Source organism: Vicia villosa, linkage group LG3 (assembly GCF_029867415.1).
Source record: "Vicia villosa cultivar HV-30 ecotype Madison, WI linkage group LG3, Vvil1.0, whole genome shotgun sequence".
Classification (NCBI taxonomy): Eukaryota; Viridiplantae; Streptophyta; class Magnoliopsida; order Fabales; family Fabaceae; genus Vicia; species Vicia villosa.
Genome location: NC_081182.1, coordinates 46,170,599 through 46,198,223, shown reverse-complemented (window position 1 = coordinate 46,198,223; position 27,625 = coordinate 46,170,599). Strand labels below are relative to the sequence as shown.

Below are 27,625 nucleotides of genomic sequence, written 5' to 3'. Positions count from 1 at the left end.
TACAGTTGATCTCGATGTGCCTAAAAATTTACCATGTCAGGTGACGAACTCAACTCCCAACGGGGAACCAAAGTGTAAACCTTGAGCCCGATTCCAAATAAAAACTTCCAGATAGTGAAACTCGACGAAAATATGGCCAATCTTATTCATATGCGAGTCAGTTTTTAATTCTGGTAAGGAGAGGACTCATCGAGTGTCTAAGAACTAATGTTGATGAGGGAGTTATGTAAAGAGTGTTGGACAAGTGACTTTAAGCATGATAAGGGGTGGATTGAGGCATTTAAAATTCGTGATTAATTTTTATACCCTCCTCAATTAATATCGTATTAGTAATTTTAATTGAGTAATTAACAGCGAAATTAAAGTATAGAAAATAAATTGCGGAAATTAAAATGATAGTGTTTGAGAAATTACACTAGAGATTTATACAGGTTTGACCGAATGTTGGCCTAGATCTGTCCCCAAGAGGTCTTCTTGAGATTTTGAATATAATCTTTGAGCTTTTGAAGGTCCCACAGACCTTAATACAGTCTGATCTTGAGATTTTTACAAACTTATCCCCAACCCAATGACAGCTTTTATCTTATGCTAAACTAACGAACTGATTATAGATTTATGGCTTATCTCAATAACCAAAACAAAGCTTTTTTTTAGAAAATCTTAAAAAACCAAATGCAGAGATTTTATGACAAGTTTATCTCAAGAATCAAACTCGATCTCTTAAGAGTATCGCACCCTTAAGAATACAAACGACTAGTACGACCACCTACACAAATTCCTTCCTCACAAGTAAATCTTCACATACTAACACTAAGACAATAACAAATGAAAACTAATATATTTTTAGAGAGATGGATAAGAAGATTATAGAGATAAATTCCAAAGAAATATGAAAACATTGGAAAGTAGTGTGATTTGAAGTGAGGGTGCGCCTCCCTTATATAATGGTTGGAAAAACATGAAATGGAAATGATCCATTGGCCGAATTAATGATCTAATATATTGGCATAACACTCAAATCGATTAGACAACTCATTTATAATCGATTAGAAAGCCCAAATAGGAAAGTTTGAATATATAGTCGTTGCATGTTATTAATGTGTTATCCTTGTTGACTAGGTAATCGAAGCACTCTCCCAAACAATTGGTATAATGCTCCAATAAATTGGCTGGCTCATAAATGTTTTGCTAATTGATTGACACAACTTACCAATAATTAGTTAGTTTAAAAAAGTTTTGGACAACTTTAATCATTTGGCTATGGCTTTTAGAAGATAGTTTTCAAGATAAAACATTTTGAAAGATATTTTAGGTGTGTGTGTTAGTTGCCTTAATACTTTTAAGCTACTTCCTTACTTTTACAATACTTGGTTCACTTAGACAGACAAACACACATGACCCGGTGAGCTTTCACACCTTTCTCCAGAACTTCAAGACTTTTGCTAGATGGTTTATGATTATACATGCACTTTGATTTTGAGTTCTTTTGTTGATGATTCATAAGATGCTTTTTGTTATACTATCATCATTTAAGATTGAAAGCTTTTTCCAAGCATTGTTATCATTAAAACTTCAGGGCGAAAGTTTCTCAGGCTGGATATATGTCACACCTCTTAGGTGTGACCCTCGAGTTTTGTCCTGCCCGAGGAGATTATAAGTCCCTCAGGCGAGTATTTAATTTAGCTTGGAAAGTCTAAGTCTTCTAGACGAAATTGCATATAGCTCAGCTGATGAGACTATCAGTCCCTCAAATGAGACATTTTACCTACTTGGGCGAGACTTCCATCAAGCCCTCTTGCAAGGCTAGTTCTCAAGTCTCTAAAGCTGTATATCCGTCACGTATCTTGGGCGTGACTCTTGAATTTTGTCCCGCCCGAGGAGACACTAAGTCCCTCAGGTGAGGATTTAATTTAACCTGAAGAGTCTAAGCCTTCTAGATGGAATTGTATATAGCCGACTGACGAGACTATCAGTCTATCTGGCGAGGTGTTTTACCTACTTGAGCGGAAATTCTATCGAGTCCTCAGGAAAAACTAATTACCAAGTCTCTCGTGTTGGATATCTTAAGATAATGGATCGATGATTATTATTTGTTGCATAACCTCGTGTGCCGCAAAAACAAAACCTTGAGAACTCACTGTCATGCCCTAGCAAATAAGAGAATGAATAAAATACTTTAAGAGAGTGGGTCGATGATTATTATTTGACGGGCTTATTTAAATTATTCTTTAAAACTACAAGTTAAATAATTTAAATATTAAAGAATTAAGTGAAATATAATACATTAAAGGCTTAAATATATGATTCATCCATGTAAGTTGACGCGTTTTTGTTTTTTGTCCCTGTATCTTTTTTTTTTCATGTGAAAAAAGTCCTTAAAAGAAGGCAACATGGAAAACATTTGTGATTTGGCACTAGTGACGTGGCCTAGGAGGACGAAATCCAATTTTTTTTTTATAAATTCATCTTATTCTTCCTCAATCCATCTCCAACCTCTAACCTCCATTTGTTTTCTCATCTCCATCCTCCAATCTTCTTTTTTTGTCATCTTTAACCTCCATCTCCAACCTCCATTTTTTCATCTCCAACCTCTATCTTCATCCTCCATCTCCAACCTCAACCCTCAAACCTCTATCTTCAACCCTTATCTCCAAAATACATTAAGCATACATCCAACAATAAAGAAAGTGACAACACTATAATTAATACTCATTTTAGAGGAACACAAAGTTATGCTGCACCATAATTGTGAAAGGTTTATCCAATGACATATAAGTGTGATATTTATAGTTTTGGTATTCTTTTATTTAAAATTGTAGGGAGAAGAAGGAATTTTAATTCTAGTTACAGTGAATCGCAACAATGGTTTTCAAAATGGACATGGGAAATGTTTGACAACAAATAGTTGGTTGTGATGCTTGCACTTTATGGAATTGAAGAGAAAGATAATGAGAGAGTCGAGAGAATGTTAAAGGTTGCTTTATGGTTTGTTTAATGTTTGTCAAATGATATGCCTCTTATGAGTACTGTAGTGAAGATGTTAGAGGGTGAAATAGAAATTTCACCACCTCAATTTCCCTTCCATAATCTTATTCCTATTAAACAAAAGTTGACATAAGACGGAAGCGTTACCAATACATATATTACATCATCATGGAATACTGATTCTATTAGAGAATGTTTTAGAACCAATCACAATATGTTTGAGATAAAATATATACACAATGCATGTTTGAAATCATGACGACTTTAATGAAGCTCTAAAGTATAATTGTTGGCATAATTGTGGTGGAACACTAACCAAACTCACTACAAACTCAAACACACACTTAAATGTATCATAACAGTTCAAAGAAGAAAAAAACTCGTGCTATGAAACTCCTATATATTTACAAGGGTGGTTTTGATACTTCAACATGCTATATTTTGGTAATTCTATCGAGTAAGTTTTTGTATAAAATTCCGCTAATTCAGGTTGAAGATAGAGGTTGGCGGCTGGAAATAGAGGTTAGAAGTTGGGGATGAAGGTTAGAGATGGAAACATGGAGGTTGAAGGTGGAAGTTGGAGGTTGGAAATGAGAAAACATCGAGGTTGGAGGCTGGAGATGGATTAAGAAAGAAGAAGATGAATTTGTAAAATTAATTTTTTAGTTTTCGTCCTCCCATCCCACATCACAAACGTTTGCCACATTTTCCTTTTTTAACGGAAGGTTAACGTCAGAAATGCAAACCAAATGAATTTTAACATTTAAGCTATGTTTGGATTGATGGAATGCAATTGAATGAAGCAGAATGAAATAGAACAATATCATATTCCATTATTTGAATTAGTAAAAATAGGATAGAATAAAGTGGAGCATGACGAAATGCATTTCATGCTATTCCATCAAATTCTTTAATTTTTATTCCATCCAATTTGAGGTGTATGCAATGAAATAAATTAATTTCGTTCCGCTTCACTCTATTCAATACAATTTGAAATGTCTGCAATGTAACGAACTAATTTGTGCCGTTCTGCTCCACTCCATTCCATCATGTATCCTTCCCCTCCATTCTATTCCATCAATCCAATCTTAGTCTTAAGAAAAAGATATATGAACGAAAAATAAAAACTCATCAATTTACATGGATGAATCATATATGTATATATATATATATATATATATTTAAATCACTAATATATTAAAGAAAAATAAAGATACAACAAAATACTGAGGGGACAAAACAAAATTCAGTCAAAACTTAACAAAAGTAGTTAGTATTCCAAACAGAACACAACTATTACAATTGCAAAGAAGTAAAAACACACACAACAAGCACTGCATAGTGAACCTGCGTACAAGAATGAAACTAGATAGCCAAAGAAGGTGTTGTGTAAGTCTTCACAAACTTTAATTTATGGTGTATGAATCGACCGCCAACACAAACCAATTCATGTACCAACATTTCCCTACAAAAATCACAGCAAGCACAATAGCTATTTCAAGCTAAACAAACCAAAATCACATCGATCGAATCATAACAAGGAACGACGGCGACAAGGTTTAGAAAGAGAACAAAATCGTCATTGTGGTAGCATTAACCCAAACACATTGATAACTACATATCTCAACAAATCTAAACAAATCAGAAATCAAAAGTAAGGCTCACCACCACCAACCACGAAAATAGAAGGAATTGATTAACTACACGACAACAACAACTCTTCGCTCGAGAAAGCATTTACAACCTCCAGGAATCCAATACCCATATTCCGCCAACCAGGATCCGACGATGTGAGCAAACTAATTGAGTGGGAGGGTGAGAGAAGAGCAAAACTACCACTTACCAACAATGCTAAACATATAGAACCCAAGATGAGACACCACACGACGACGGCCGCGTGAAGACCAACAACATATAACTCTCAGGAGACACGGTGACACAGAGGAAGCTCCTCATCATACCACCAAAAATTTAGTTACATACTGTAGCTGAAGATTTGGATTTTGGGGAGAGAAAATCAAAGTGATGGCGGCGAAAAAGTTTTACTCGAAGAGAGAGAAGTGAGCGTTTTGGATTTGGTGAGTAGTATCACGAATCATATATTTAAAATTCGTGCATTCAACTTTTAAAAATTAAAATTTATTTTTCAACCTTAATTTTTTATTTATATTAACATCTCTTTTAAGAACAAAACTTAACATGATTGTAACCAAAAAAAAATTGTAATAATACTCATAATAAGGCCCTAAACACACCTAAAAAACCCTAATACGTTATCACCTCATATAAATACACCCATTGGAACCACAGCAAAAACTTTGACAGCAGCTTGGAAAGAGCAACAGGCGGAAGAAGATGCAGATCTTTGTGAAAACCCTTACCGGCAAGACTATCACCCTTGAGGTGGAGTCAAGCGACACCATTGACAATGTCAAAGCTAAGATCCAGGACAAAGAAGGCACGTTGTAACTCAAAAATCAGATCCATTTTTGTTATCGTTTTCTCTTATTCGTTCTTGTTTAACTCATCTTAATTTTGAATTTTTCAGGAATTCCTCCGGATCAGCAGAGGTTGATCTTCGCCGGAAAGCAGTTGGAGGATGGCCGTACCCTCGCCGACTATAACATCCAGAAAGGTTAGGAATTTTCAAATTCGAATTAGTCGATGTGTTAGCAGTATTTGTTTAAATTGAATTTTTGATGACTGAACCCTAAATTTTATGTTTTTTGCTGAATGATTGAACTCTAATTTTGTTTATATTGCACATTTTATGACTGAACCCTAAATTTCATTTTTTGTTGAATGACTCTTGTTTGAATTGTGAGGCTTATAAGATCTGTTTTTGATTTTGCAGAGTCAACATTGCATCTTGTTTTGAGGCTTCGTGGTGGTATTATTGAGCCATCTTTGATGGCATTGGCCAGGAAATACAACCAGGATAAGACTATCTGCCGCAAGTAAGTTAACATAATCTGAGCTTTATGGTATTGGTATTGGAAATTGAAGTGTAAGTAGTTGTATTTTGTTAATTTCAGAATAAGTAATTGGAAATGTAGTTGACTTGTTTAGGATGGCTAGTTTGATGATTGGTGTATTAAAGGGGAAGCATGTAGTATAGTCCAATCTCTACTGAAGCACTTAGATAGTTAGATGTCTGACAATCAGAAGAGTATACAACTTATAAAAAGAACTATCTGGTTCTGTAAAACTCTTGCTATTGCAAAGTCAGATTGTGGATACATAGATGTTATGATTAAATAAATTTATGGAAATTAGATGTCAAATAGTCCAATTGAGTATGTGTTAGGAAGTACGTAAAACCTCATCAAATATGTGTGATATTTTGCTGGGCATGATTTTAGACTCTGGGCAATAATCTTACAAATAATTGCTTAACTCTTTTGGAAATGCTTGTAATGGAAAAGATAATTCAATTACAAATCTATTATTGTATAAAAAACTTAATTGCATTATGATTTTAAGACTTACGAATTCAATTCAATATATAGTTGCTTATGCGTTAACTAATGAATAGTAGTAATTGCCAAGGTGTTCATGTTGGGAGATAAATATTAGAAACCCTACATCCGTGTTACTATAGGTCTACATAGCTACTTTGTATTATTATGGTCAATAGCAAAAGATGATTTGAAATATAATTGCCTTGCCATGTATTATTTGAAATAGGAGAAATAAACATTGATGTGTACAATATCAAGTAACAAGTTACATGCATGCTTACTGATCACTGTACTGTGCAGGTGCTATGCACGTCTGCACCCTCGTGCTGTCAACTGCAGGAAAAAGAAGTGTGGACACAGCAACCAGGTATAGTATTCTTTCAAAGTTATTGCTTGTATCTAATATTGAATGTAATTTGCATGTTATTATTGTTTATTCTTCATGGTTTATGTTTTTGTATTGCAGTTGAGGCCAAAGAAGAAGATCAAGTAGACCGTTCTGATCGCAGGAAGGATTTTTTTGATGTCATGGATTACTGGAGAATGTCTTTCGATAATTAGCTTCTTAGTATTGTAGGAAGTTTGTTGGAAGTTAAACTAACAGTTTTTGTCCATGATTTTGTTTTTGTTTGAGACAAGATTCTTATCAATTATGCTACTGTTTGTTATATGTGATGACAATTTTGTATTTTTAATCGTGTGTAGCTAAGATGCTAGCTTTGATGCTCTATTTTTAATTTTCATTGACAATTCAGTGTTCTTCAATAAAAAGTTATATCCCCTAAAAAGAAATAATTTAGGACAGACATTTTGTTCACATCAGCAATATACAACCATTTTGAATTTGATGTCATCAGTGGCATATTTTAAGTCAATCCTAATGACGGTTTATAAGTTGTCTTTTATAATTTGTTTCATGCCATTTGACTGTTTTTAAATGGTGTGAAGTATGCTAAAGATTTCTTAATTTTGCAAGCAAAAAGTGTCTTACTTATTTTTACATTGAATGACCGGAGATAAAATTTGAAATTCATTTTACAATTAATTCTTTGAATTTTGTTCACAAGAAAAGAGTAAGTTTACTTAAATTTTGGTTACTGAACTAGTTAATTGATAATAAATATGTAGTCTTGAGTTGGAGAAAAAACATTTAATTTATGCAATTTAAACAAAGAGTCGAACTTTTATCAAAAAAAAAAAAAAAGAGTTGAACTTATTTGTAAACTTTAAATGAGTTTAGTAGTAGTGTAAAAATAAATTATAAAAACGTTCTATTGAATTTCCAATTAAATTATTTGAGTGATTTTTTTGTATGTTATTTTTCTGACCGTGGGTATGGCTCTGTTTCTCACTATAAGATTTTTCAGCACTGTACAAGTAAAATATTTCTACGAAAATTGTTGTAAAACATTTAAGAAAAATTATGAGTATAACTATATGATTATCCAGTAGTATCTTGGATGAACGCAATTCATGTTTTTTTAAATTACAAAGTTATCACAACAAGCACGTAATGCAGTACTTTAAGCTCGACAATTGCTTTAGGAGTGCTTGATTCAGTTTATCTCTTCTGGGTCAGTACAGATGAAATTGTTTTACAATATGTCCTGGTTTTCACATGATAAAAACCATGTGGCCTCCTTGCCTTCATTCTCAGTCTGCAAACTGTGCTGCTGAGGCTTGTTGCTATTATCTGATATATGAAAAGAGAAGTTGTACACCAATATTTACAAATTTTATTAACCTTTCAATATCTGAAATGATATTTGTTAAACTGAATAGCATGTATACCTGGTTTGGAAAATGTTTTGGATCATCCTACGGGGTGATTCCTGTGCTGCATACTCCAACTGAAGTATCTCGTCTGAGGAGAGGCGCCAACCCAGCGCACCCAAGTTTTCTTCCGCCTGTGTTATTGACTTGACTCCAGGAATTGGAATTGTACCTTTGCATATACACCAATTTATTGCAACCTGACATGACAACGCGATGCATTAGAAAATGATTTTATTAAGCTGGGCAAGTTGGTCAGAGTAAGTGTTCAACATTGCTATTTGTAACACACTTAGGACAAGGACAATCATGTGGGATTGTGGGTTGGCTGGTAGTGCTTTAAAGTGAAGTTTAAAACCTTTAAAAAAGTAAGTTGTGTTGGCAAACTTGACATTAAAAACATGAATGAATTGGCATTAAAGATTTGTCTTTTCTGGTGGTTGATCCTGATAATGAAGAGTGAAGTAGGAATTGTTCTGATGTTGTTGTGGATAAGTCAAAAGCAGATGTACTTTGTGAAACCAGGCACTAATGATGTATGATATCATAATCCTTTAACTGAGTAATCTCTTACTTTTCTGTTGAAAGAGTTTTTAGTATTGTCATTTGGAGCTCAGAACGAGGACAAGGAGTAGTATTGTACAAGAAAGATTGGATCAAGAGACCGAAGACAGATGTTTATAGTCTGAAAATGACTGCCAAATTGGATAAAGTTATGTTCTCCAGAAGATGGGCCAAGCCCGCGGGGCCTAGCTTTGCAAAAGTAGATGGAACTGTATGTAAGCACGCGCCTTATTAATGTGAAAACTACAGAGCTTGTTTGTTGAAATGCTCTTGTCAAATAAATGCGAGGAAGATAAAATCTACACAATGGAAATAACATTTATAGCACTATCTGTTCATTGACCTCATTCAGTTGTGGTACTGCTGGAATTCAAGTGATTGAAATAGTTCCACAATAAGTGTGGATGGGTGTAGTAAACTTCAGAGTAATGGGTTTGATTCCTACTGTTAAAAAAAGAGCCCTAAACCTGTAATGCAAGATATGCTACTGCACAGTATATAGTAAACCTTCAGGATTCAAACACATTTAGTTGCATTTGCATCTGACATTAAACAGTCAAAAGAAATTGATGAGAATTTTAGCACTACCTCTGAGCAACTTAGAGTTAGTGATATTCATAACAAAAGGTTAACAGGGCGTAGTGGAAAAAAATCGATAAAAGATTACCTGTGACATGGTTTTGCGCCTTTTATTTGCAATTTCTCTCAAGGAACTCAATAAAGGATCCAGTCCTGGAAGTATTTGCTTAAATAGCAATCCCCTGTGATTTGCAATTAATAACAAAGGTACAGCGAGAAAAAGCTAATAATGCATTATTAGGCAATAATGTTAACCACTAAATAGCGCTCTAAAATGTTTGCATAATTGTCAACACACCTTGGCCCAGTTGGAAGTTTGGATGACGAGTATTTCCCAGTAAGCATTCCAAGTCCCAGAGGACTATAAGCAATTACCCGAATACCCAAAGAATCACATATACTCTTGATCTCTAGTTGTTCTTCCCCCATGCTTAGCAAAGAAAATTGCACCTGAAATGTTGAAATTACTATAAAGAATATTAATGAAAGAATAACCACAAGAGTATTACAATTACTGAATGGTTATAGCATAGAGATAGCATAGTTTGCAGGAATCAGAATCACTACTGCTTGGAGTTATCCTGGCAACTCATGCTCATTTAACTGATAACTCATTCAGAAACTCATTGAGGCATGATACTATATTGTGTCTTGTTTGAGAATTAGACCATGCTTATTTGTCACTACTAAGATTAAAATGCATTTCTCCAAAAATAATTTGAATGTTAAAAGTTATTACGTTATTAATATGCATAACATTATACCTGAGCTGAGCATAAGGGAACTCCACGTTCTTTCAAGTAATCATGTATCTTTAAAAGCTGCTTCGGTCCATAATTACTAACTCCAACAGCTTGAACTAAACCCTAAATGGTAATAAATATGAAGATAAAATCTTGATTATTGAAGAAATCAAAACTAACGTTTTTCTTCTAGTAAAAATCATTGAACTATTTGTTTATGCTCTTTTGATATGCGAAAAAATGAAAATTGCGAGTAAATAAATTATCCATAGCACCCTGAAACTTTTTATCCACACATTGCATTGCAAACTTCAATTATGGTACTTTATACAGGGAAACACATTTGTAAAGTAACCTCCAATTCAAAATTTTAAAGAATGGTTCGTTTAAGGTCTTTATTGTGATTATACTATTAACCATGAATTATTGTAACCTTGTCATACATTGCCACTAAACCATCCCAAAGAGCTAATTCCTGGAAAGGAGCATAATTTGCAGTTGACCAATGTAGTTGTCCTATCCCAATTTGCTCTATCTGCATCCTATCTAGTGATGCCCTGAAAATTTATTTTATTTGAGTTCAACAGTATAAACAAATACATAAAGCAGATATTTCCAGAGGAAGATTGAATATAAAGTTTAAGAAAAGCTTGATAATAGAAATAGGTAAATTAGTTAAGTAATATCATTTATGCAAAAAAGGAACATATATCAATACAAAAAAACCACCTGCAAGCATTCACAAACTGCCCTGGTGTAAGGCGCCATGGATAAGCAGCAAATTTTGTAGCAATCACAATTTCACTCCTGCTCCCCTTTTTCTCTAAGGAAGTGAACACACAATTTGATGAACAAGTAAAGGAAATCAAAGAATTCAATACACTTATTATGTTTTTCCATTAAGGTTCTTTAGATTAATTCATTTGACGTTATCTAACGGTATAAACACTTGTAGAAGTGTTTGGGAGAGCTCATGGAAACAATTCATAACATGCATAAGATATTTTCAGAAATTCTCTAAGATAGCTTAGTAAAACGACTTATAGATTAATAAAAGCAGTTTGACTTTTGATGTAGAAAGCTCATAGATAAGCAATTATATGATAAGCATTTATACTCTAAGCGCAATTGAGTTATTTATCCAAACATGGCCTAAGACATGTATGAAGGAGCTATCATAAACCCTAAAATTTTCATACAATTTCATCATATTTCTTCCGGCTATTCAGAAAAGTAAAGGCAAATTTAGTATACATGTAGTGGAAGATGAACGAACCTCGAAAATCTCGAACGAACTTCCCAAGGAGTTTCTCACTCTGGCCATTAAACCTTCCAGTACCATAAGAATCAGCAGTATCAAAAAGATTAACACCATTCTCCACAGCCATGTTGAAGACTTGTTGAAGGTCATCATCCATAGATTCCTTATATCCCCACAGAAGCTGATTTCCCCATGCCCATGTTCCAAAACCCATTGGAGAAACACTCAGAGGCCCCATCTTCAGCTACAAAAATCACAATTGAAGCAAGGTGGTTAGCACAGGCAATACAACAAACACCATACATAATTGAAGCAAGGTGGTTAGCACAGGCAATACAACAAACACCATACATGCATAATTGAATTCAAGTTGAAAAGAAAACAGAGAATAGAGTAAGTACCTTTTGTGTGGATGGCCATAAGGAAGGGAATTTGAAAGGAAAAGATGGTAAGGGGTTAGTGTTTGAAGAAGCAAAAGTGTAACAAGAAGCTGAGAGTGCCATTGCTATGATGAAAGGAACAACACCAGTTTTGGATAACAATTTTATGAAAAATAGTAAGAAAATAAAAAATAAAAAAAAGAATGACAGCTGTGGGATTTGAACCCACGCCCTTTCGGACCAGAGCCTAAATCTGGCGCCTTAGACCACTCGGCCAAACTGTCTTGTTGATAGTTTGATCGAGTTATTTTATATAGTATAAACAATAATGGTGGTAACTGCAGGGTGGTGTTGTTCCTTTCAAACTGTTGTGATGGAATATGAAGATAAGCAAATGGATATGGATGTGAGGTGGAGTTCATTAAAAGCAAACAGAAGAAGGATATTCTACTGGATCAGTGGCTTCATTAAGTTAAGTATGCATCCATCAACTATTATTCAGTCACGTTTGATTCATTATTTTACTGCAGGAATTGAAAACTAGTATAATGCGTAAATCATGTATTTGATTTAGACAAGTATTATTAGTACATCACAACAACATTATCAATTTTTACATCATCCCACCAAACAATCCCATAGTATTTTATCATATTATAATATCTCTTTCTAATTCATTAATATCTAAATTTTTATTACTAGTTTTTTTTTTTTATAATTATATTTTTTAGTTTTCTCCTCTAACTATTTGATGATTAACACTTTCTTGTCCTTGCATTTATGCGCTTTGTACTACCTAAGAGATTTGAAAATAATGAGAATTTGAAAATTGTGGCTACAGGTTCTTCAAAATATTAGTCACTCAATTTACATCATGTCGTAAATGTTCTTAACATTACAAAAAAAACTATTTAGTGTGTCTAAACTTGTTGACTATAATAACATTATTGTTGACGATAGTAAAATTCTAGAGGTTGTCTTAAAAAGTTGTAATATGAAACTATTACTTAGCAATTCTCTAGCAAATTCTTTCTAAAGGGAAACTTCATTATGGTTATCATGTAATAAAATATCAATTTCTTCATAAAGTCAAGCAATATTTATTTTGAACCTATGTCATATGTGTATCCAAGTCATAAGTTACAATGATCATACAAATCAACAAGGTGATATCTAAAGTTATAAAAAAAAAGACAAATCTAAGATTAGAAAACCAGAAAGGAAAAACACACGCTCACACTGACACAAGCAAATGGTTGGAAAATTCATGCAAGCATGTGCATTGCATAAAAACAGAGAATTTTTACATTATTTCTTCATCATCTTCATCTTCTTCCAAATCTCTAAACAAATGAAAACTGTATGAGGCTATCATAATTCTCTAAAGCCTACAAAACTTCTTCATTTTTGAGATTGGAGACATTCTTCTTGAACATGCATGTTTTTTTGAGCCATTCTTTGTTCTTTCTTCTATCAAACACAAAACATTGCAACATAGAAGAACATGGTGCAATGCAATTTTGTTCTAAGTCCAAAAATCCAACCATTGAGAACTACTGCATGACTGGTCTAAGATAACACTTGGATCAACATTGTACCATTTTTCAAGTGCTGTCAAAGGAATTTCTTCATTTCTCAAAACCTGATTCTCTCTGTCATCAACTTTCTCAGTCCTTGTTAAACCTCTTTCATCTTGATCATCTGAGTAAATTACCATTCTGTCCTCCAAACCCTCATTTGAAAACCTTTCCTTTGTTTCAGCTATACAGTTTCTATATCCATTTCCTGATCCACCATCTTCTGTACTATTCTCCTTACCTTCCCTTCCACCTTCATGAGATGTTTCCACCATATAACTTAGCTTCTGAACCTGCTTAAAAAAAACCAAACTGTTAAGTTAATGTCAAGCCTAAAAGACTTTAACTCGGCTCGTTTAATCAATCGAACTGATATATAACGAGCCGAGTCTGAATAGTTCACATCAATAACCATACCTCTGATTGCAAAGACTCTTTCTCTTCCTTAAGAGACTGAAACTTCAAAGCTAAAGTATCATATTCAACTTTAAGTTTTCTATACTCTTGTTCAATCCTCTTTGATTTCCACCTAGCTCTTCTATTTTGAAACCATATAGCAACTTGTCTAGGCTGCAAACCAAGATCTCTTGCAAGCTGCATCTTCTTCCTTGGCTCCAACTTTGATTCTGACTCAAATATACATTCCAGTGACCTTATCTGTTCATCACTAAACCTTCTTTTATTCTCCACCTTCTTGTTTTTCTTCCTTGAATTCAAAGATGATGATGTCTCCAATTCAACACCTTCATGAAGAATATTCTCTCTCTCCTCCATCATAATAAAAAACTTGGTGAAACTGAATTGGCTGCAGAATATCTATATATATAGAATGACTATAGCTATATAAGAAACTATGTCAAGGTTAATTCTTTCACGTTATAGGAACTTGTGTTGGAAGAATCATAGTGATGACTTATGATACTAGAAAACGTGTGGTGTTTTGTTTACTATCTTTTTCATTTTTGGTTCTTTGTAGGCTATGTAATGGTCCTATCTATTTCATTTGTAGAAGGAACTCTTAACTTGTTGTGAGTTGTCATATTCAAGTTACACGTCTCTGTTGCTTTCAATTCTTTATTAGGAAGTTTTATCTTTATATGATTAATCAAGATTATGAGTGAGAAAATGTTCTAATCTCACAATTTTGGCATTTCATTAGTACCTAATGTTTAGGATTCTTGACAAGATGCTCTTGTTGCTATAAATATTGCTAACATTATTTTTCTTGTGTGAAGTGATCATCTTAAATACTACAGCTATAAATGATGTTTTGGACTTTGAAGAAATATTAATTAACAAGTCACATGATTATGAAGAATTGGTCAATAATAATAATAACTATGAAATAGACATAAACAAAGTTTAAGGATGAACATGCTGATTTCAACTCTCATTAAGTGTTTGAATATGATGTTTTATGTTGTATTGTTTGGTTTTAAGTTCAAGGAAAATTAGAGGTTAATTTGTTACGCAAGGACTTGTGTTACTGTCGATAGTAGGATTAAATCTATTTTATCTTTTATGGTGAGACTAGATAATCTTAACTTATGTCGTTGTTTGTGTAAGTTGTTTTCTGAGGTTAATTAGGTGTCAAAATGTAATTAGGACAAGAGGCAACTTCTACACACATACCTTTAACACATACTTGTATGATAAATTTTGTAAGACGGATACCTCACAACACAATTATGTCCAATATTCAACATGTGTCGAAAGTTTTGTTTTTTCTGTTAGTTGATTAACTGTACAATTGTGTATTGATGTATAAATATCTCAATTTGAATTGTTAATAATAACGTCACTATTTTCACCATATTTTCTCTGATTCTCACTCTCTCTCTCTACATTTCCACACTTATTTATTGTTCTCCTGTAATTGAGTTTTGTCCTAACATTTGACATCAAGAACTTGATTATTTGATCAAAATCGTAGTGTATAAAAATGCTTTCTATCTCCAATGAACGTATCCATGCAAATCTCCCGATTCTTGATGCGAAGAATTATGATAAGTGGTGCAAATAGACGAAGGTGGTGTTTGGTTATCAAGATATTCTTGAAGTGGTTAAGAATTGTGTTAATCCACTTGTTGAAGGTGCAACGACTGCACAAAGGAATGCACATAAGGAAAAGAATACGAAAGATTTCAAAGCTTTGTATCTCATTCATCAATGTGATGCTGATAACTTTGAGAAGGTTGATGACTACACAACCTCAAAGAAAGTTTGAGAAATTATGTAGAAAAATTATGCAGGAGTTGATAAAACAAAGGTGGCGAGGTTACAAACTCACAAGAGAAAACTAGAATTAATTTAGATGGAAGAGAAGGAAACCATTAGTGAATTTACTACAAGCATCACAAGATTGATGAATCAAGTCAAATCATGTGGAGAGACAATCACTGAGCAATATGTGGTTGATAAAATCTTGAGATCTTTAGCATCAATATTTGATAATAGTGGATGCAATTAAAGAGTCCAAATATCTTTCCACCATGAGCAAAGAAGAGTTGAAAAGTTTTCTTGAGGTACATGAGCAGAGAATGAAGGAGAGGAATGTTGACAATATAGACTTGGACATTTGAATTTTAGAGATCTCAATGCTATGCATAAAAATAACATGGTTATGTGGCTGCCATTGATCAATATGCCAACTGAAGTATGTGAAGAGTCTGTGCAGGCCAAGCAACACAGAGGCAACTTTAGCAAAGATGTAGTATGCAGAACCAAATGTCATCTTGAGATGGTCTATTCAGATATTTATGGTCCGATGTAAGTTGACTTAATTTGAGGCAATATATACTTTTTTACTTTCTTTGATGATTTTAGTAGAAAGTTGTGAACTTAGTTGATCAAAAGAAAATATGTGATGCTGGAAGTTTTCAAGAAATTCAAATTTATGGAAGCAAAACAAAGTGACCACAAAATAAAAACACCAAAAATAGACGATGAAGGTGAATATGTCTCAAATGATTTTGGGAAATTTTATGATGAAGCGGACATTGTACTTGAGGTAGTTCCACCCTACCGCCTCAACAAAATGGAGTCAAAAAAAGGAAGAATCGATCAATTATTAACATGATGAAAAATATGTTGAAAGAGAAGCATTTTCCAAAAGAATTATGGGGAAAAACGATGTTCACAACGACATATTTGTTGAATATGTATCCAACAAAGAAGCTAAAAGTATTACACTCAAAGAATCATGGTCTGGATTCAAACCAAATATGAGTCACTTGAGGGTGTTTGGTTCAGTGACGTATAAACATGTTTCGGATCAGCTTAGAAAGAAGCTAGATTACAATGGAGAACAAATGGTACTTGTTGGGTATCATTCTACGGGTGGTTACAAACTTTATGAGACAGTTAATAAGAGAATCATAATCAGTAGGGACGCGATTTTTGATTAATTAAGGGAATGACATCACACAATAACCAATTACCAGCCAGTTGTGACTAGTTACCATAATGCTGAAACTATTCCTGCAGTATTTAGAGGGACAAAGATTGCAGCCGGTGAAGTCCAAATTGAATAAAACGTGAGAAGATCAACAAGGCAAATAGGCATGCCTGCGAGATTGCACGATTGTGAGCTGCTCATGGATAATGAAGTAAATAGTAATGGTGATCTTGTTCATTTTGCGCTCATGGATGAATTCGAATCGATGAAAATGGATATATATATATATATATATATAATGGAGGAGGAACTGGAGTCAATTGATAAAAATAAGACATGAGAACTAAGTGATATACCTCAAGGATAGAAGCCAATTGGTGTAAGATGGGTGTACAATGTGAAGGCAAATTCCAAATGTGAAGTAATCAAAGCATAATGCTAGATTAGTGGAAAAGAGATTCTTGCAAAGAGCAGGCATAGACTTTGAAAAAGTATCTACATCATTAGGTAGAATTGAAACCATAAGGCTAGTTGTTAGTATTGCAAATAAAAATAATTGATCCATATACTAAATGGATGTAAAATCTGCATTTTTCAGTGATCCATTAAAAGAAGAAGTGTATGTGGCACAATTTTGTTATGAAAAATTAGGATTCAAGTTTTATATATTGAGGAATGTGTTGTATGGATTGAAGCAAGCACCAAGAGCTTGAAACAAGAGAATTAATGAGTTTATAAAGGAGATATGATTTGATATATGATTATTCGAACACGGTGTGTATGTAAAGAAGGATACAAGTAAATGAGAGATCATCCTATGTATCTATGTTGATGGTTTATTGATTACAGGCAACAATGAAGGTTACATTATCGAATTCAAGGCTAATTTATTGAAGGAGTTTAAGATGACTAACCTTGGTCTCATGATATATTTTCTCGGCATTGAGTTTCACAAGTTTAAAAAGGGATCGCTCATGCATCAAAGGAGGTATGTACTTGAGATATTGAAATTGAGCATTGTAATATGGTCATTACCTCTATAGAACCAAGGTTGTAGTTGTCAAAGAATGAAGATGAGCAGGATATTAATCCAACGTAGTATATGAGGTTGATTGGATCATTGTGGTACTTGTGCAATACGAAGTCGAATTTGGTATATAACATGTGTATAATGAGCATGTTTATAGGGAAGCCAAAGTCATCACACTTGGCAGCAATCAAGAGAATTATGAGATACATCAAATGTTTGATTGGCTGCAAAATTTTGCTTCCCGCAATGGATAAAGGTAAAAACTACAAATTGCTTGATTATACCGACTCAAACTGGTGTGGATATAAAAATGACAAAATCTACTGTTGGATACATCTCTATGTATAGAGAAACACCAATCTCTTGGTGTTCTAAGAAGGAACCATTTGTGCCACACTATTCTTGCGAGACTGAGTATATTGCAACTTTTATGTGTGCGTGTGTCAAATTGTATGGTTGATGAATTTGATGAAGGAGTTGTGCAACACAAGTTGTGACTTTAATGATAGATAAACTTTTCGCTATAAAACTTGCCAAGAATTCCATCACACATGGGAGAAACAAGCATATAGAAATGAGATTTCACTACTTGAGAGAGCTTGTAAGTGAAGAGAAATTGAAGTTGGGGTATTGCAAAAGTGAAGATCAAGTGGCCATTTTGCTAACTAAAGGAGTGTCAATTGAAGTGTTTAAGAGGTTGAAGAAACACATGAGTGTGGAAGACTTTGAAGACTTGAATTAAGGTGATGTGTTGAAGAAAAAATAAATTAAGTAGGGTTTAATCGATTACATGTTTTGTGTAATCGGTTATCATCTTGTTCAGTAGCAAAAGAATCAAACAGAAGCGACCTACAATCAATTACTGATTTGGTATAACTAGTTACTACCTTTGCTAGAAGCTAACAGTAGCTACGTGTAACCGGTTTCAACTTTTATGTAATCAATTAGATGTTCAATTTTTTTTCTTCTATTTGTTGGTTAACTATACTGTTGGGTATTTATATATAAATACCTCAATTTAAATTGTTAATAATAATGCCACCATTTTCATCCTATTCTCTTTAATTCTCCCTTTCTCTACATTTTCACATTTGTTTATTTTTCTCTTGTGATTGGATTTTGTCCCAACAAATACATATTCAATACATTTAATTAATTTATTTTTTAATGAAAATCAAAATTTAATTAAAAGATAAAAAATTGTGCTAAAATTCTTACTATAAGCAAATTTTATTTTATTGACGTGAGGAAAAAATATTTATAATGGCAAATTGGCATACACTATTTGTAATTACTAGAACTAATATGCAATGCAAGCTATAGCGTGAGGGTTAGATGAGAAGATAAGAAGATAAGAAACAATAAAAATCATTTAATATTGAACAGTACAATTGAAGCAAACAGAAAACAAGATAAGGGTCAATAAATATCGCCTAATACAAACAAACAATATTGTCACGATGTGGAGTTAAATCACAGAAAGCAAGTTTTTACATTTATTACCAATAATCACACTAACTAACAAGTGTTAAAGAACACCACTTTCTCGATTCCTATTTTGTTTTATTGCTGTGTCATATTGGATGTCCTTATCATGTTTTAGTTTCGCTTTATACATCAATAACCTTCGTCTACGGTTAATCACATTTGATAATTGGTTGGTCTATGTTGGTGTTTGGTCAAGTGTCACTTGCGCATGTACAACCAAAACAAAAAACTCATAGGTTTAGAAGCTATGATGCCCCTATACTTAGGATCATTATTGCACACCTCGTGACAGTAATTGTGAGTTGTTGGGTTTGTAGTGTAAACTAAAGTTCTAGAATGCTATTAAACCTAAACCCCAAAATCTTTGGTGATTGGGATTTACAAAGAAAAATTGTTGATACTCCAACAACTTTTAGTAGTATCGCTTTTCTTTATGATATCGCACAAAAAGTCCTTAATTTTTTGTTGTTGTCATCTTTAACATTATTATTTTTATTTTATAAAAGTGTACTAGTAATGTAGTGATTTTTTCTTTCTTTCAAATAACCATTTTTTAACCTTTAATACTAATATATCATCTTTCTATCATAATTTCTAATATATCTTAGTTTATAATTTTTTTTCACTTGATTTATATTTAAATATATTTAAATATGCTAACATGTGCCCTTATAACACATGTTAAAAACACCATAATTAAAAAAATTAAATGTAACAAAGTCATATTTGAAGTTTTAATACATTTAATGCACGTGTTCTAAGAAAATATTTCTATGAATAGCTTAATAATTTGTGCCGCTGAAGCATATGTTAGCCTTTTCCAGTTAAATAAGAGATGTTAATTGAATTGATGCTTTGTATTTTTTTTTAAAATTTTATTTATGTTTTTTTTCATATTTAATTTTTTTTTTTCCAGATTTACCTACGAAGTACTTTATCTGAGAAAATAAAATATAAACTTTTGTAGGAAAATTCACAAGAAACGTCAACTTTGTAGGAAACTTTGTATTTAACGTAAATAAATTTAAAAAAATATAGAGCATCAATTCAATTGGCGTCTCATATTTAAATATAAGATCAAACACCATAGACTTTAATTGATCTATATTTTTTGGTTTGAAACATGAATATATTAAGAATTATGATGGAAAGATGAGTATATTAGTATTAAGTGTTGAAAAAAATAGTTGTTTGAAAAAAATCTAATATGGTAGTTAATTTTTAAAATAATAATAGTCATATTTGTGATTCATATTTTTATTTTTACTCACCATAAAAATTATTTTTACCATTTACTTATTTATTCACAACAAAAATGACTTTTATCATTTATTTAATTTTGTATCGTAAAAATAAATTTTAGGGTTGACATAGTTGATCTGATTCAAGGGACAATGTGTCAGAGTAGCTGCTAACTTTAAAGACTTTCCATGGTTTTTAGAAATGAGACTCATTGTCACCTTATATTTTCATCATCACAGGGAAACTTTCTATTTCCATAACTGATGTTGTTCGTAGTAGTTTTTGAAGTTCTATTTTCATCTCTAGTAATTGACCTCAATTATTTCATCTTAGGTTTACAGATGAAGTTATCCTTTTTTGAAAGGAAAAAGTCACAAAACAGAGCTATTTCCATCACATTTGACACATTTAGTTGTGCATAAGGGCCGAAGATCAATCTTGCTATGTCTCGTGCTTTCTATTCTTCTAGAATTTCTCAGGCTAAAATTAATCAACTGACTTCAATATCAGGTATCCACACTTTTCTGGATAAATACCTGAGCTTTTCTATCCTTAAGGATAGGGCCAGAAGACCGAACTTTTATTTCATCTTAGAAAAGATGCAAACTCTTGAATAAACAAGCTTCTCAACGAGCCTTTTAGATTAGCTCTTGCTACTTTGATTTTGTCTTGTATACCTTATTACTACATGCAAAACAATTGTCTCTCTTAAAATATTTCTTAAACAATTGATCGTATAACATGTAACTTTATTTGAAAGGGAACCACCTCCACTGGTGTTCATCTAGTTGGCTGGAAGAAAATTACTCGCCATATAAAGTTGGGTGGTTTAGGGATTCGATCAACTAGAGATGCCAACAAACCCCCCTCAGTAATCTAGGTTGGGATGTGTTTCGAAATAATGCTAAACTTTGGGTATGTCTTTTTTCTCGAAAGTACTTGTTTGGTGCCCAATGACACCCTATTTCTTCTACAAGAGGTACGTCCACCTAGAACTTTCTTATTAAAGTAAATAATTGTTGACCAAATGACTCCAAATACAAGAGAGGGAGAACTTATGATATTAAAAATCGAAAATACTTTTAAAATCAATTTATATTAGTCTAACACAGATGTGGTAGCGAAGGAGATGGAAATAGATAGGAAAGAAAAATAAATGACAGAAAGTAAAGAGATAGAATAAAGGAGATTACGTTCGAGATTTATACAAGTTCGACCTACCACTTGGCCAACTCTCGTCTCGAAGAGTTTCCTCTTGAAATCTCCATTAATAATAAGTCTTGAGCTTTTGAGTATATATCCACGAACCTTCTTACAACAAACGGGGATGTTACACAAGCTGATCCCTAAACTAAATGGAGCATTTTATAGGCTAAGCTCACTAACCAAACAAATATTTTAACTCGCTAATCTCAAAAATCAAAGATAGATTATCATATGGTAATCTCAAGAATCAAACAAAAAATATTGCTAAAGAAAATCACACCCTTGAACAAGAATAAATGTATCACAACACAGTATAATCAAATTCTCCAATTTCTGCTACAATCACTAGTATTCTCTTGGCCCATAGATTCTATTGTTAATTATGTTCACATATCTGTCAAAGATTTTTTTCTCTATACCTCCATACATTCAACACTTGTATACTCAACCCTCTCCTCATGTCGACACTGAGCTCACCACCAAAAACCTTAAGTTTAGAAGAAGTAATCATTTGATCCGATCACATAAATGATACTTACACTATTAAAAGTGACTACTCTTGAATCCTCCACAATAAAATAGAGTTTCATGATTTTATCAATGCCACTCAATCCTAAAATTGGACCGGGAAAGTATGCCTCAAAAAATAAAAATCCTTATTTTGGATTGCTTGTGAGAGCTTTGTTCCCACACTCTTTATACTTCACCAAATACAGAGTACACATCATAACATCTTTATTATAGGAATTTTATGGATTTGAAGAAACTATAATACTATTTATATTTTTCATAAATTAATTTTTAAGTATAGACTCTTCCTAACTGTCCACTTTATGGCAAATTCTTTCATGATGTTTTATATGTTCAATTATTTATGATTAAAATTGATCTTGCCTTTAAAATTGATAATAATAAAAAAATTATGATTTATAATTTTTATATATAGTTTTTTTATCAATTCACTAATCGTACGTATGCTAGCTATTTTAACATGAAAATAAGAAGCTACGTGTTATGTTTATATTTCAAGAAATGCAATGTGAAATATTGTAAAGAAAGTCTAAGAAAATCAAATGGCAAGGCAAAGGTAGGACACAAGTTCACGAATCATGTCCAAGTCCAGGAAGCTGGGGCAGGACCATGCCCTTAAATCTATACCATTTCCTATCTTTTTCATCTTTTCAATGCTAGAAACTACGTGGGGATAGATAGTAGATAGATGCATTCACCATCCATGCCAACTTTTTTATTCATTTCTTTATGAAAATGACACCAATTTTGTCCTCAAACGGCCATTATTAACCTTGCTTTCCGTTTGGGCAAGTATGACGAATTCATCTCACAATCTGGTCTTCATGTAAACGTCAAGCTATTAAAATTTTACGGCCATGAGGGGTCCTCTTGCTTTTTGAGATAGGATAGGTGTCAATGAGGCAATTGCACCAAATGGATGGATGGCACTAAGTTAGGTATTAGGTGACTCAAAGTCCAAGATGAAGTGATTGCTCTTCCAATCATAAGTTGCTTGTGTTACTCTTAGATTCGTTTAATCATTGTGTAAGGAATCATAGATAGTGGAGAAAAGAAAACATTGGCAGCATAGGAATCAAGAATCATATGTGATATCAGCAACAAAACTTTAAATATAGAGATAGTCATAAGCTTTTGTTGTTTCACTCTCATATTGAGTTGTTACTATAATTTAGCCAATGCTAAGTTTGATAAAAAATTGTTAGTTGGGTTGAAAATTATAGTTAAAAATATATGGAATCCTTAATATCTATAACTTCTATCTATTATCATAAATATTTTTTAATTATGGTTGATGATTATCCTAAGCATATTTGATTTATCTTATAAAAAAGAAGTTTGAAGTTAAAAATATGATGCATGAACTTGTTATTTATGATAAAACTCAATTTAATAAGAATATTAAAAATATTAAGTTTGATAGTGAGTTTACATATCTTGATTTTTATACAAACTTTGATATTATTTATTGAACATCTTGCATTGAAACATATTGACAAAACTCTCTTTTTTGGAAAGGAAAATAGACATATTTTTAATGTTACTAGAAGTTTATTATTTCATGCTAACCTTATAAAAATATTGTCTTTTGGTGTCCAACATGCAATTCATTTGATTAATATGTTACCATCAAGTTCCATTAATAATTTAACTCCTTAATCTTAGGAATTAAAGATTTTTCATTCTCTTGATTTTGTTTTCATTCTTCAATGAAATAGAACCAAGTTAGATTCTAGATAAAAAAATACTTTTTAATATATATATATATATATATATATATATATATATATATATATATATATATATATATATATATATATATATATATATATATATATATATATATATACACGGAATGTATCAAGTAGAAGGAGTTTTAAATAAGAGATAAGAGGATTCAATCCAAACCATTAGATTAATCAAGAGAGAGAAATAATAGTTATATTAATATTTTAATAATTAATTTAATTTCTCTCTCTTGATTAATCCAATGGTTTGAATTGAATCATCTTATCTCTTATTTAAAAATTCCTCCTACTTGATACATCCCCTATATATATATATATATATATATATATATATATATATATATATATATATATATATATATATATATATATATATATATATATATATATATATATATATATATATATATATACGAGAAGAGATCAAATTACACCATAAGAGTTACACCACGAGTTACACTCACTCGTAACTTCATTTTGAATAAATATTTTTTTTAAACCAACCGTTGGATTGAAACATACTATCGTATAGATCATACCTATAAAGTTTGAGATTAATCTATAATGATTTATTATGTCATTGAATTACATCAAAATTAACGTTATATGAAAGTTCATTTTGACGTTAATCTTTGGATATCTTGATAGCATAGTAAATTATTATAGATTAATCTCAAACTTTATAGGTATGATCTATATGATAGTATGTTTCAATTCAACGGTTGATTTTAAAAAGTATTTATTCGAAATGAAATTACGAGCGAGTTTAACTCTTGGGGTGTAATTTGATCCCTCATATATATATATATATATATATATATATATATATATATATATATATATATATATATGGGACGACTCAAGTGAGAACATTTGGATATTATGAGAAATGAGAACAATGAATCACGACCATTAAATTTTGATTTGTTGATTTTAATGGACTAAATTGGTTTCTCTTTCTATGATCCTTAATATTTATTTTAAATCAACATAGAAAGAGGAATCAATCCAGTTCATTAAAATCAACAAATTAGAATTTAATGGTCGTGATTCATTATTCTCATTTCTCATAATAACCAAGTGTTCTCACTTGAGTCGTCCCCATATATATATATATATATATATATATATATATATATATATATATATATATATATATATATATATATATATATATATATATATATATAGTAAGTGTAGAAGAGTTACTTCAAATCTTAACTATTGATTTTTATTAATTCAACAGTTTTAATTGATCATTTAATCTAATTATTTTTGGAAATAATTTTCGACATAAAATATTAATTAAAATCGTTATATTAATGAAAATCAATGGTAAAAATTTAAAATAACTCTTCTACACTTACTCTTAGAGTAAGAATATCCCTTCTTACATATAGACAGACTGAATTATCTATGAAAAAAAAGATACTTAGACCAACATATGTTCTGACAAGCATGCACGTGCAAACTTTATTGAAGTTTCTCTATTATGGAATTGTAGAATGAGGATTTTACTGTCAAACATATAGTCCTCAAAGCCTCTTCTAGTAAAGTGGTCTGAGATTAAAAAATATATTCCGACAATTAATATGTTTTTCATACCGTTTTTCTTTGATATTTTTGATTTTCAACATCAAACTGATCTTTTATAAAAAATCTAAAAAATTATGTATAATAATTTTGTGTCTCTTAGATTAATAAATATAATTTTAAAGGGATTTATTATATCATATAAAAGATGATAGCGGCATAATTATTTTTTTTGACAGAAAATAAATGATATTCATTCATTCAAATCGATAGAGTACATCGTTGCAATACAAATTCAAAATCGCCAAAAACAAAAAGGATGAATCTGCGAACAAATCCACAGCATCCATGTTAATAGCATAAAACGGCAAATTGCATATGCCTACAAATATTAATGTATTGATTGTATTGAGATGTTCGAAATATTCATGCTTCCGGATCTGTAGCGTTGACGACACCAAAGTCATTGATTGAATCTGCACTAGATCGAAACTAATCTTTCAACCTGAAACAAATGAACACCGCACAAAAACGAGAAATACAAAATACCCGCACAAAGACGAGAAATCAAAATACACCACAGAAATATGGGAAATCAAAACAAACGATGACCCACGAAATCACAAAAAGACAAAAAGAAAAGGTGTGAAAATCACTTATTTAAGTAATAGATAAACAAAAAACGATTTGGAGGGGTGATTTTGGATCAAAATTGATCCTAAATCACCCCTCTTTGAGAGAGAGGAAGGCTAAAGAAGAAAAGTGACGGTTAGGATAGAAAATTGATCCTAAATCACCCCTATTAATTATTGCCCATTTGTCTATCATTTATATATAATTTTTATTACTATATAAAAATACTAAGCTGAATTTTTATTACTATATAAAGAAACGAAGAAGAGATGAAGATAACATACAGAAGGATGTGACACATGTGGAACAAGAGCATTTTTTATCGGCATGTCCTGGCAGCCAGGGCTGCCGGGACCAATGAAAATACTAAGCTGGAATTGCCGGGGCTTGAGCAACCCGAGAGCGATTCCCAACTTACGCACGCTAGCTCGTAGATACCACCCCGATATTTTGTTTCTGTCTGAGACTCTTGCTAAATCTCGAAAGTTGGAAAGTATCCGTGTTATCTTAAATTTTGATGCGTGTCTGTCGGTGGACGTGGACGGTAGAAGTGGTGGAATTGCGGTCTTGTGGAAGAATAGCAGCAAGTGCAGCATCCTGAATTTTAACAAGAACTTCATTAATATTCTGGTGCAAGATGTGGTTAGAGGGGATTGGAGGCTTACGTGTTACTACGGTTATCCAGAAAGAGCTCGTCGACGGCAAGCATGGGATTTAATTCGTGAGTTACATAGGATGTCGTCGCTTCCATGGTGCATCATAGGTGACTTTAATGACCTTCTTTCTCAGAATGACAAACAGGGTATACATCCTCACCCGAACTGGTTGTGTTCCGGCTTTCAAGACGTGCTTGGTGACTGTGATCTTACGGATATTTCCCTCGAGGGATACCCGTTTACCTGGACTAAAAGCAGAGGTACATCCCACATGATTGAGGAGAGGCTTGACAGGGCCGTTGTCTCGTCGCATTGGTTGAAGATTTACCCTCAGGCCAAGTTATCAAACCTTATTGCATCTTACTCGGACCATAGTCCTATTTTGTTGAGTTGTGATCCGGTTCGTGATCGCCGTAGTAGAAGAAGATTTAAGTTTGAAAATTGGTGGCTAGGTGAGGAAGGGTTGTAGAATGTTGTAACTAATAGCTGGAGGGCGGTTAGCCATGCTACTGTTGTGGAGAAGATTGCGGTTTGTGCTTCTGATTTGGAGCACTGGCAGAGAACGTGTGTGAGGAATAATAATGAGGAGAAAGACATTATTTGTGCTAAATTGGAACAGTTTCGAGGTTGTGCGGATCCGGAAAGTCTTACTCTCTATATGGAGGCTTACAATGATTATAATAAGGTCCTTATTCGTGAAGACACTTACTGAAGACAAAGGGCAAAGACTCACTGGTTTCGGGATGGTGACCTTAATACTAAGTTCTTCCACCGCTCTGCGTCAGCTCGTCGTAATTTTCAGAAAATTAATATGCTATCCAGTGATGACCGTGTAGAG

At 32.5% G+C, this 27,625-nt stretch overlaps 3 protein-coding genes and 1 non-coding gene across 4 annotated transcripts; 1 reads left to right on the top strand and 3 right to left on the bottom strand.

Annotated features, from left to right (window-relative positions):
• Positions 1-5,274: 5,274 nt before the first annotated feature.
• On the top strand, positions 5,275-7,141 carry LOC131661262 (ubiquitin-ribosomal protein eL40 fusion protein). The gene is made up of 5 exons (XM_058930730.1): positions 5,275-5,443; positions 5,534-5,620; positions 5,840-5,942; positions 6,747-6,813; positions 6,913-7,141. The coding sequence occupies exons 1-5, from the start codon at positions 5,341-5,343 to the stop codon at positions 6,937-6,939; spliced, it is 387 nt and encodes a 128-aa protein (XP_058786713.1). The 5' UTR covers positions 5,275-5,340; the 3' UTR covers positions 6,940-7,141.
• A 646-nt stretch (positions 7,142-7,787) lies between these two features.
• LOC131661260 (pyridoxal reductase, chloroplastic-like) lies at positions 7,788-12,233 on the bottom strand. The gene is made up of 9 exons (XM_058930727.1): positions 11,768-12,233; positions 11,382-11,610; positions 10,835-10,928; positions 10,539-10,662; positions 10,127-10,228; positions 9,661-9,812; positions 9,451-9,544; positions 8,238-8,419; positions 7,788-8,139 (listed from the first exon to the last, which is right to left on the bottom strand). Exons 1-9 carry the CDS (start codon positions 11,867-11,869, stop codon positions 8,136-8,138), a joined length of 1,083 nt encoding a protein of 360 aa, XP_058786710.1. The 5' UTR covers positions 11,870-12,233; the 3' UTR covers positions 7,788-8,135.
• TRNAL-UAG (transfer RNA leucine (anticodon UAG)) lies at positions 11,951-12,030 on the bottom strand. Its single transcript has one exon. It is a non-coding gene; the product is annotated as a tRNA-Leu (tRNA).
• Positions 12,234-12,822: 589 nt separating the features above from the next.
• LOC131661261 (homeobox-leucine zipper protein ATHB-12-like) lies at positions 12,823-14,366 on the bottom strand. Its single transcript, XM_058930728.1, has 2 exons — positions 13,741-14,366; positions 12,823-13,616 (listed from the first exon to the last, which is right to left on the bottom strand). The coding sequence occupies exons 1-2, from the start codon at positions 14,098-14,100 to the stop codon at positions 13,272-13,274; spliced, it is 705 nt and encodes a 234-aa protein (XP_058786711.1). The 5' UTR covers positions 14,101-14,366; the 3' UTR covers positions 12,823-13,271.
• Positions 14,367-27,625: the final 13,259 nt, after the last annotated feature.

What these genes read in the sequence shown, in the direction of transcription:
- LOC131661262 (XM_058930730.1), top strand. Translation starts at nt 5,341, where the DNA reads ATGCAGATCTTTGTGAAAACCCTTACCGGCAAGACTATCACCCTTGAG. An exon ending in TAAGATCCAGGACAAAGAAG is followed by an intron (nt 5,444 to 5,533) that starts GCACGTTGTAAC and finishes TGAATTTTTCAG; the next exon opens with GAATTCCTCCGGATCAGCAG. An exon ending in GATAAGACTATCTGCCGCAA is followed by an intron (nt 5,943 to 6,746) that starts GTAAGTTAACAT and finishes TGTACTGTGCAG; the next exon opens with GTGCTATGCACGTCTGCACC.
- LOC131661260 (XM_058930727.1), bottom strand. Translation starts at nt 11,869, where the DNA reads ATGGCACTCTCAGCTTCTTGTTACACTTTTGCTTCTTCAAACACTAAC. An exon ending in TATGGCCATCCACACAAAAG is followed by an intron (nt 11,611 to 11,767) that starts GTACTTACTCTA and finishes TGATTTTTGTAG; the next exon opens with CTGAAGATGGGGCCTCTGAG. An exon ending in AAACTTCCAACTGGGCCAAG is followed by an intron (nt 9,545 to 9,660) that starts GTGTGTTGACAA and finishes TGCAAATCACAG; the next exon opens with GGGATTGCTATTTAAGCAAA.
- LOC131661261 (XM_058930728.1), bottom strand. Translation starts at nt 14,100, where the DNA reads ATGATGGAGGAGAGAGAGAATATTCTTCATGAAGGTGTTGAATTGGAG. An exon ending in AAGAGTCTTTGCAATCAGAG is followed by an intron (nt 13,617 to 13,740) that starts GTATGGTTATTG and finishes TTTTTTAAGCAG; the next exon opens with GTTCAGAAGCTAAGTTATAT.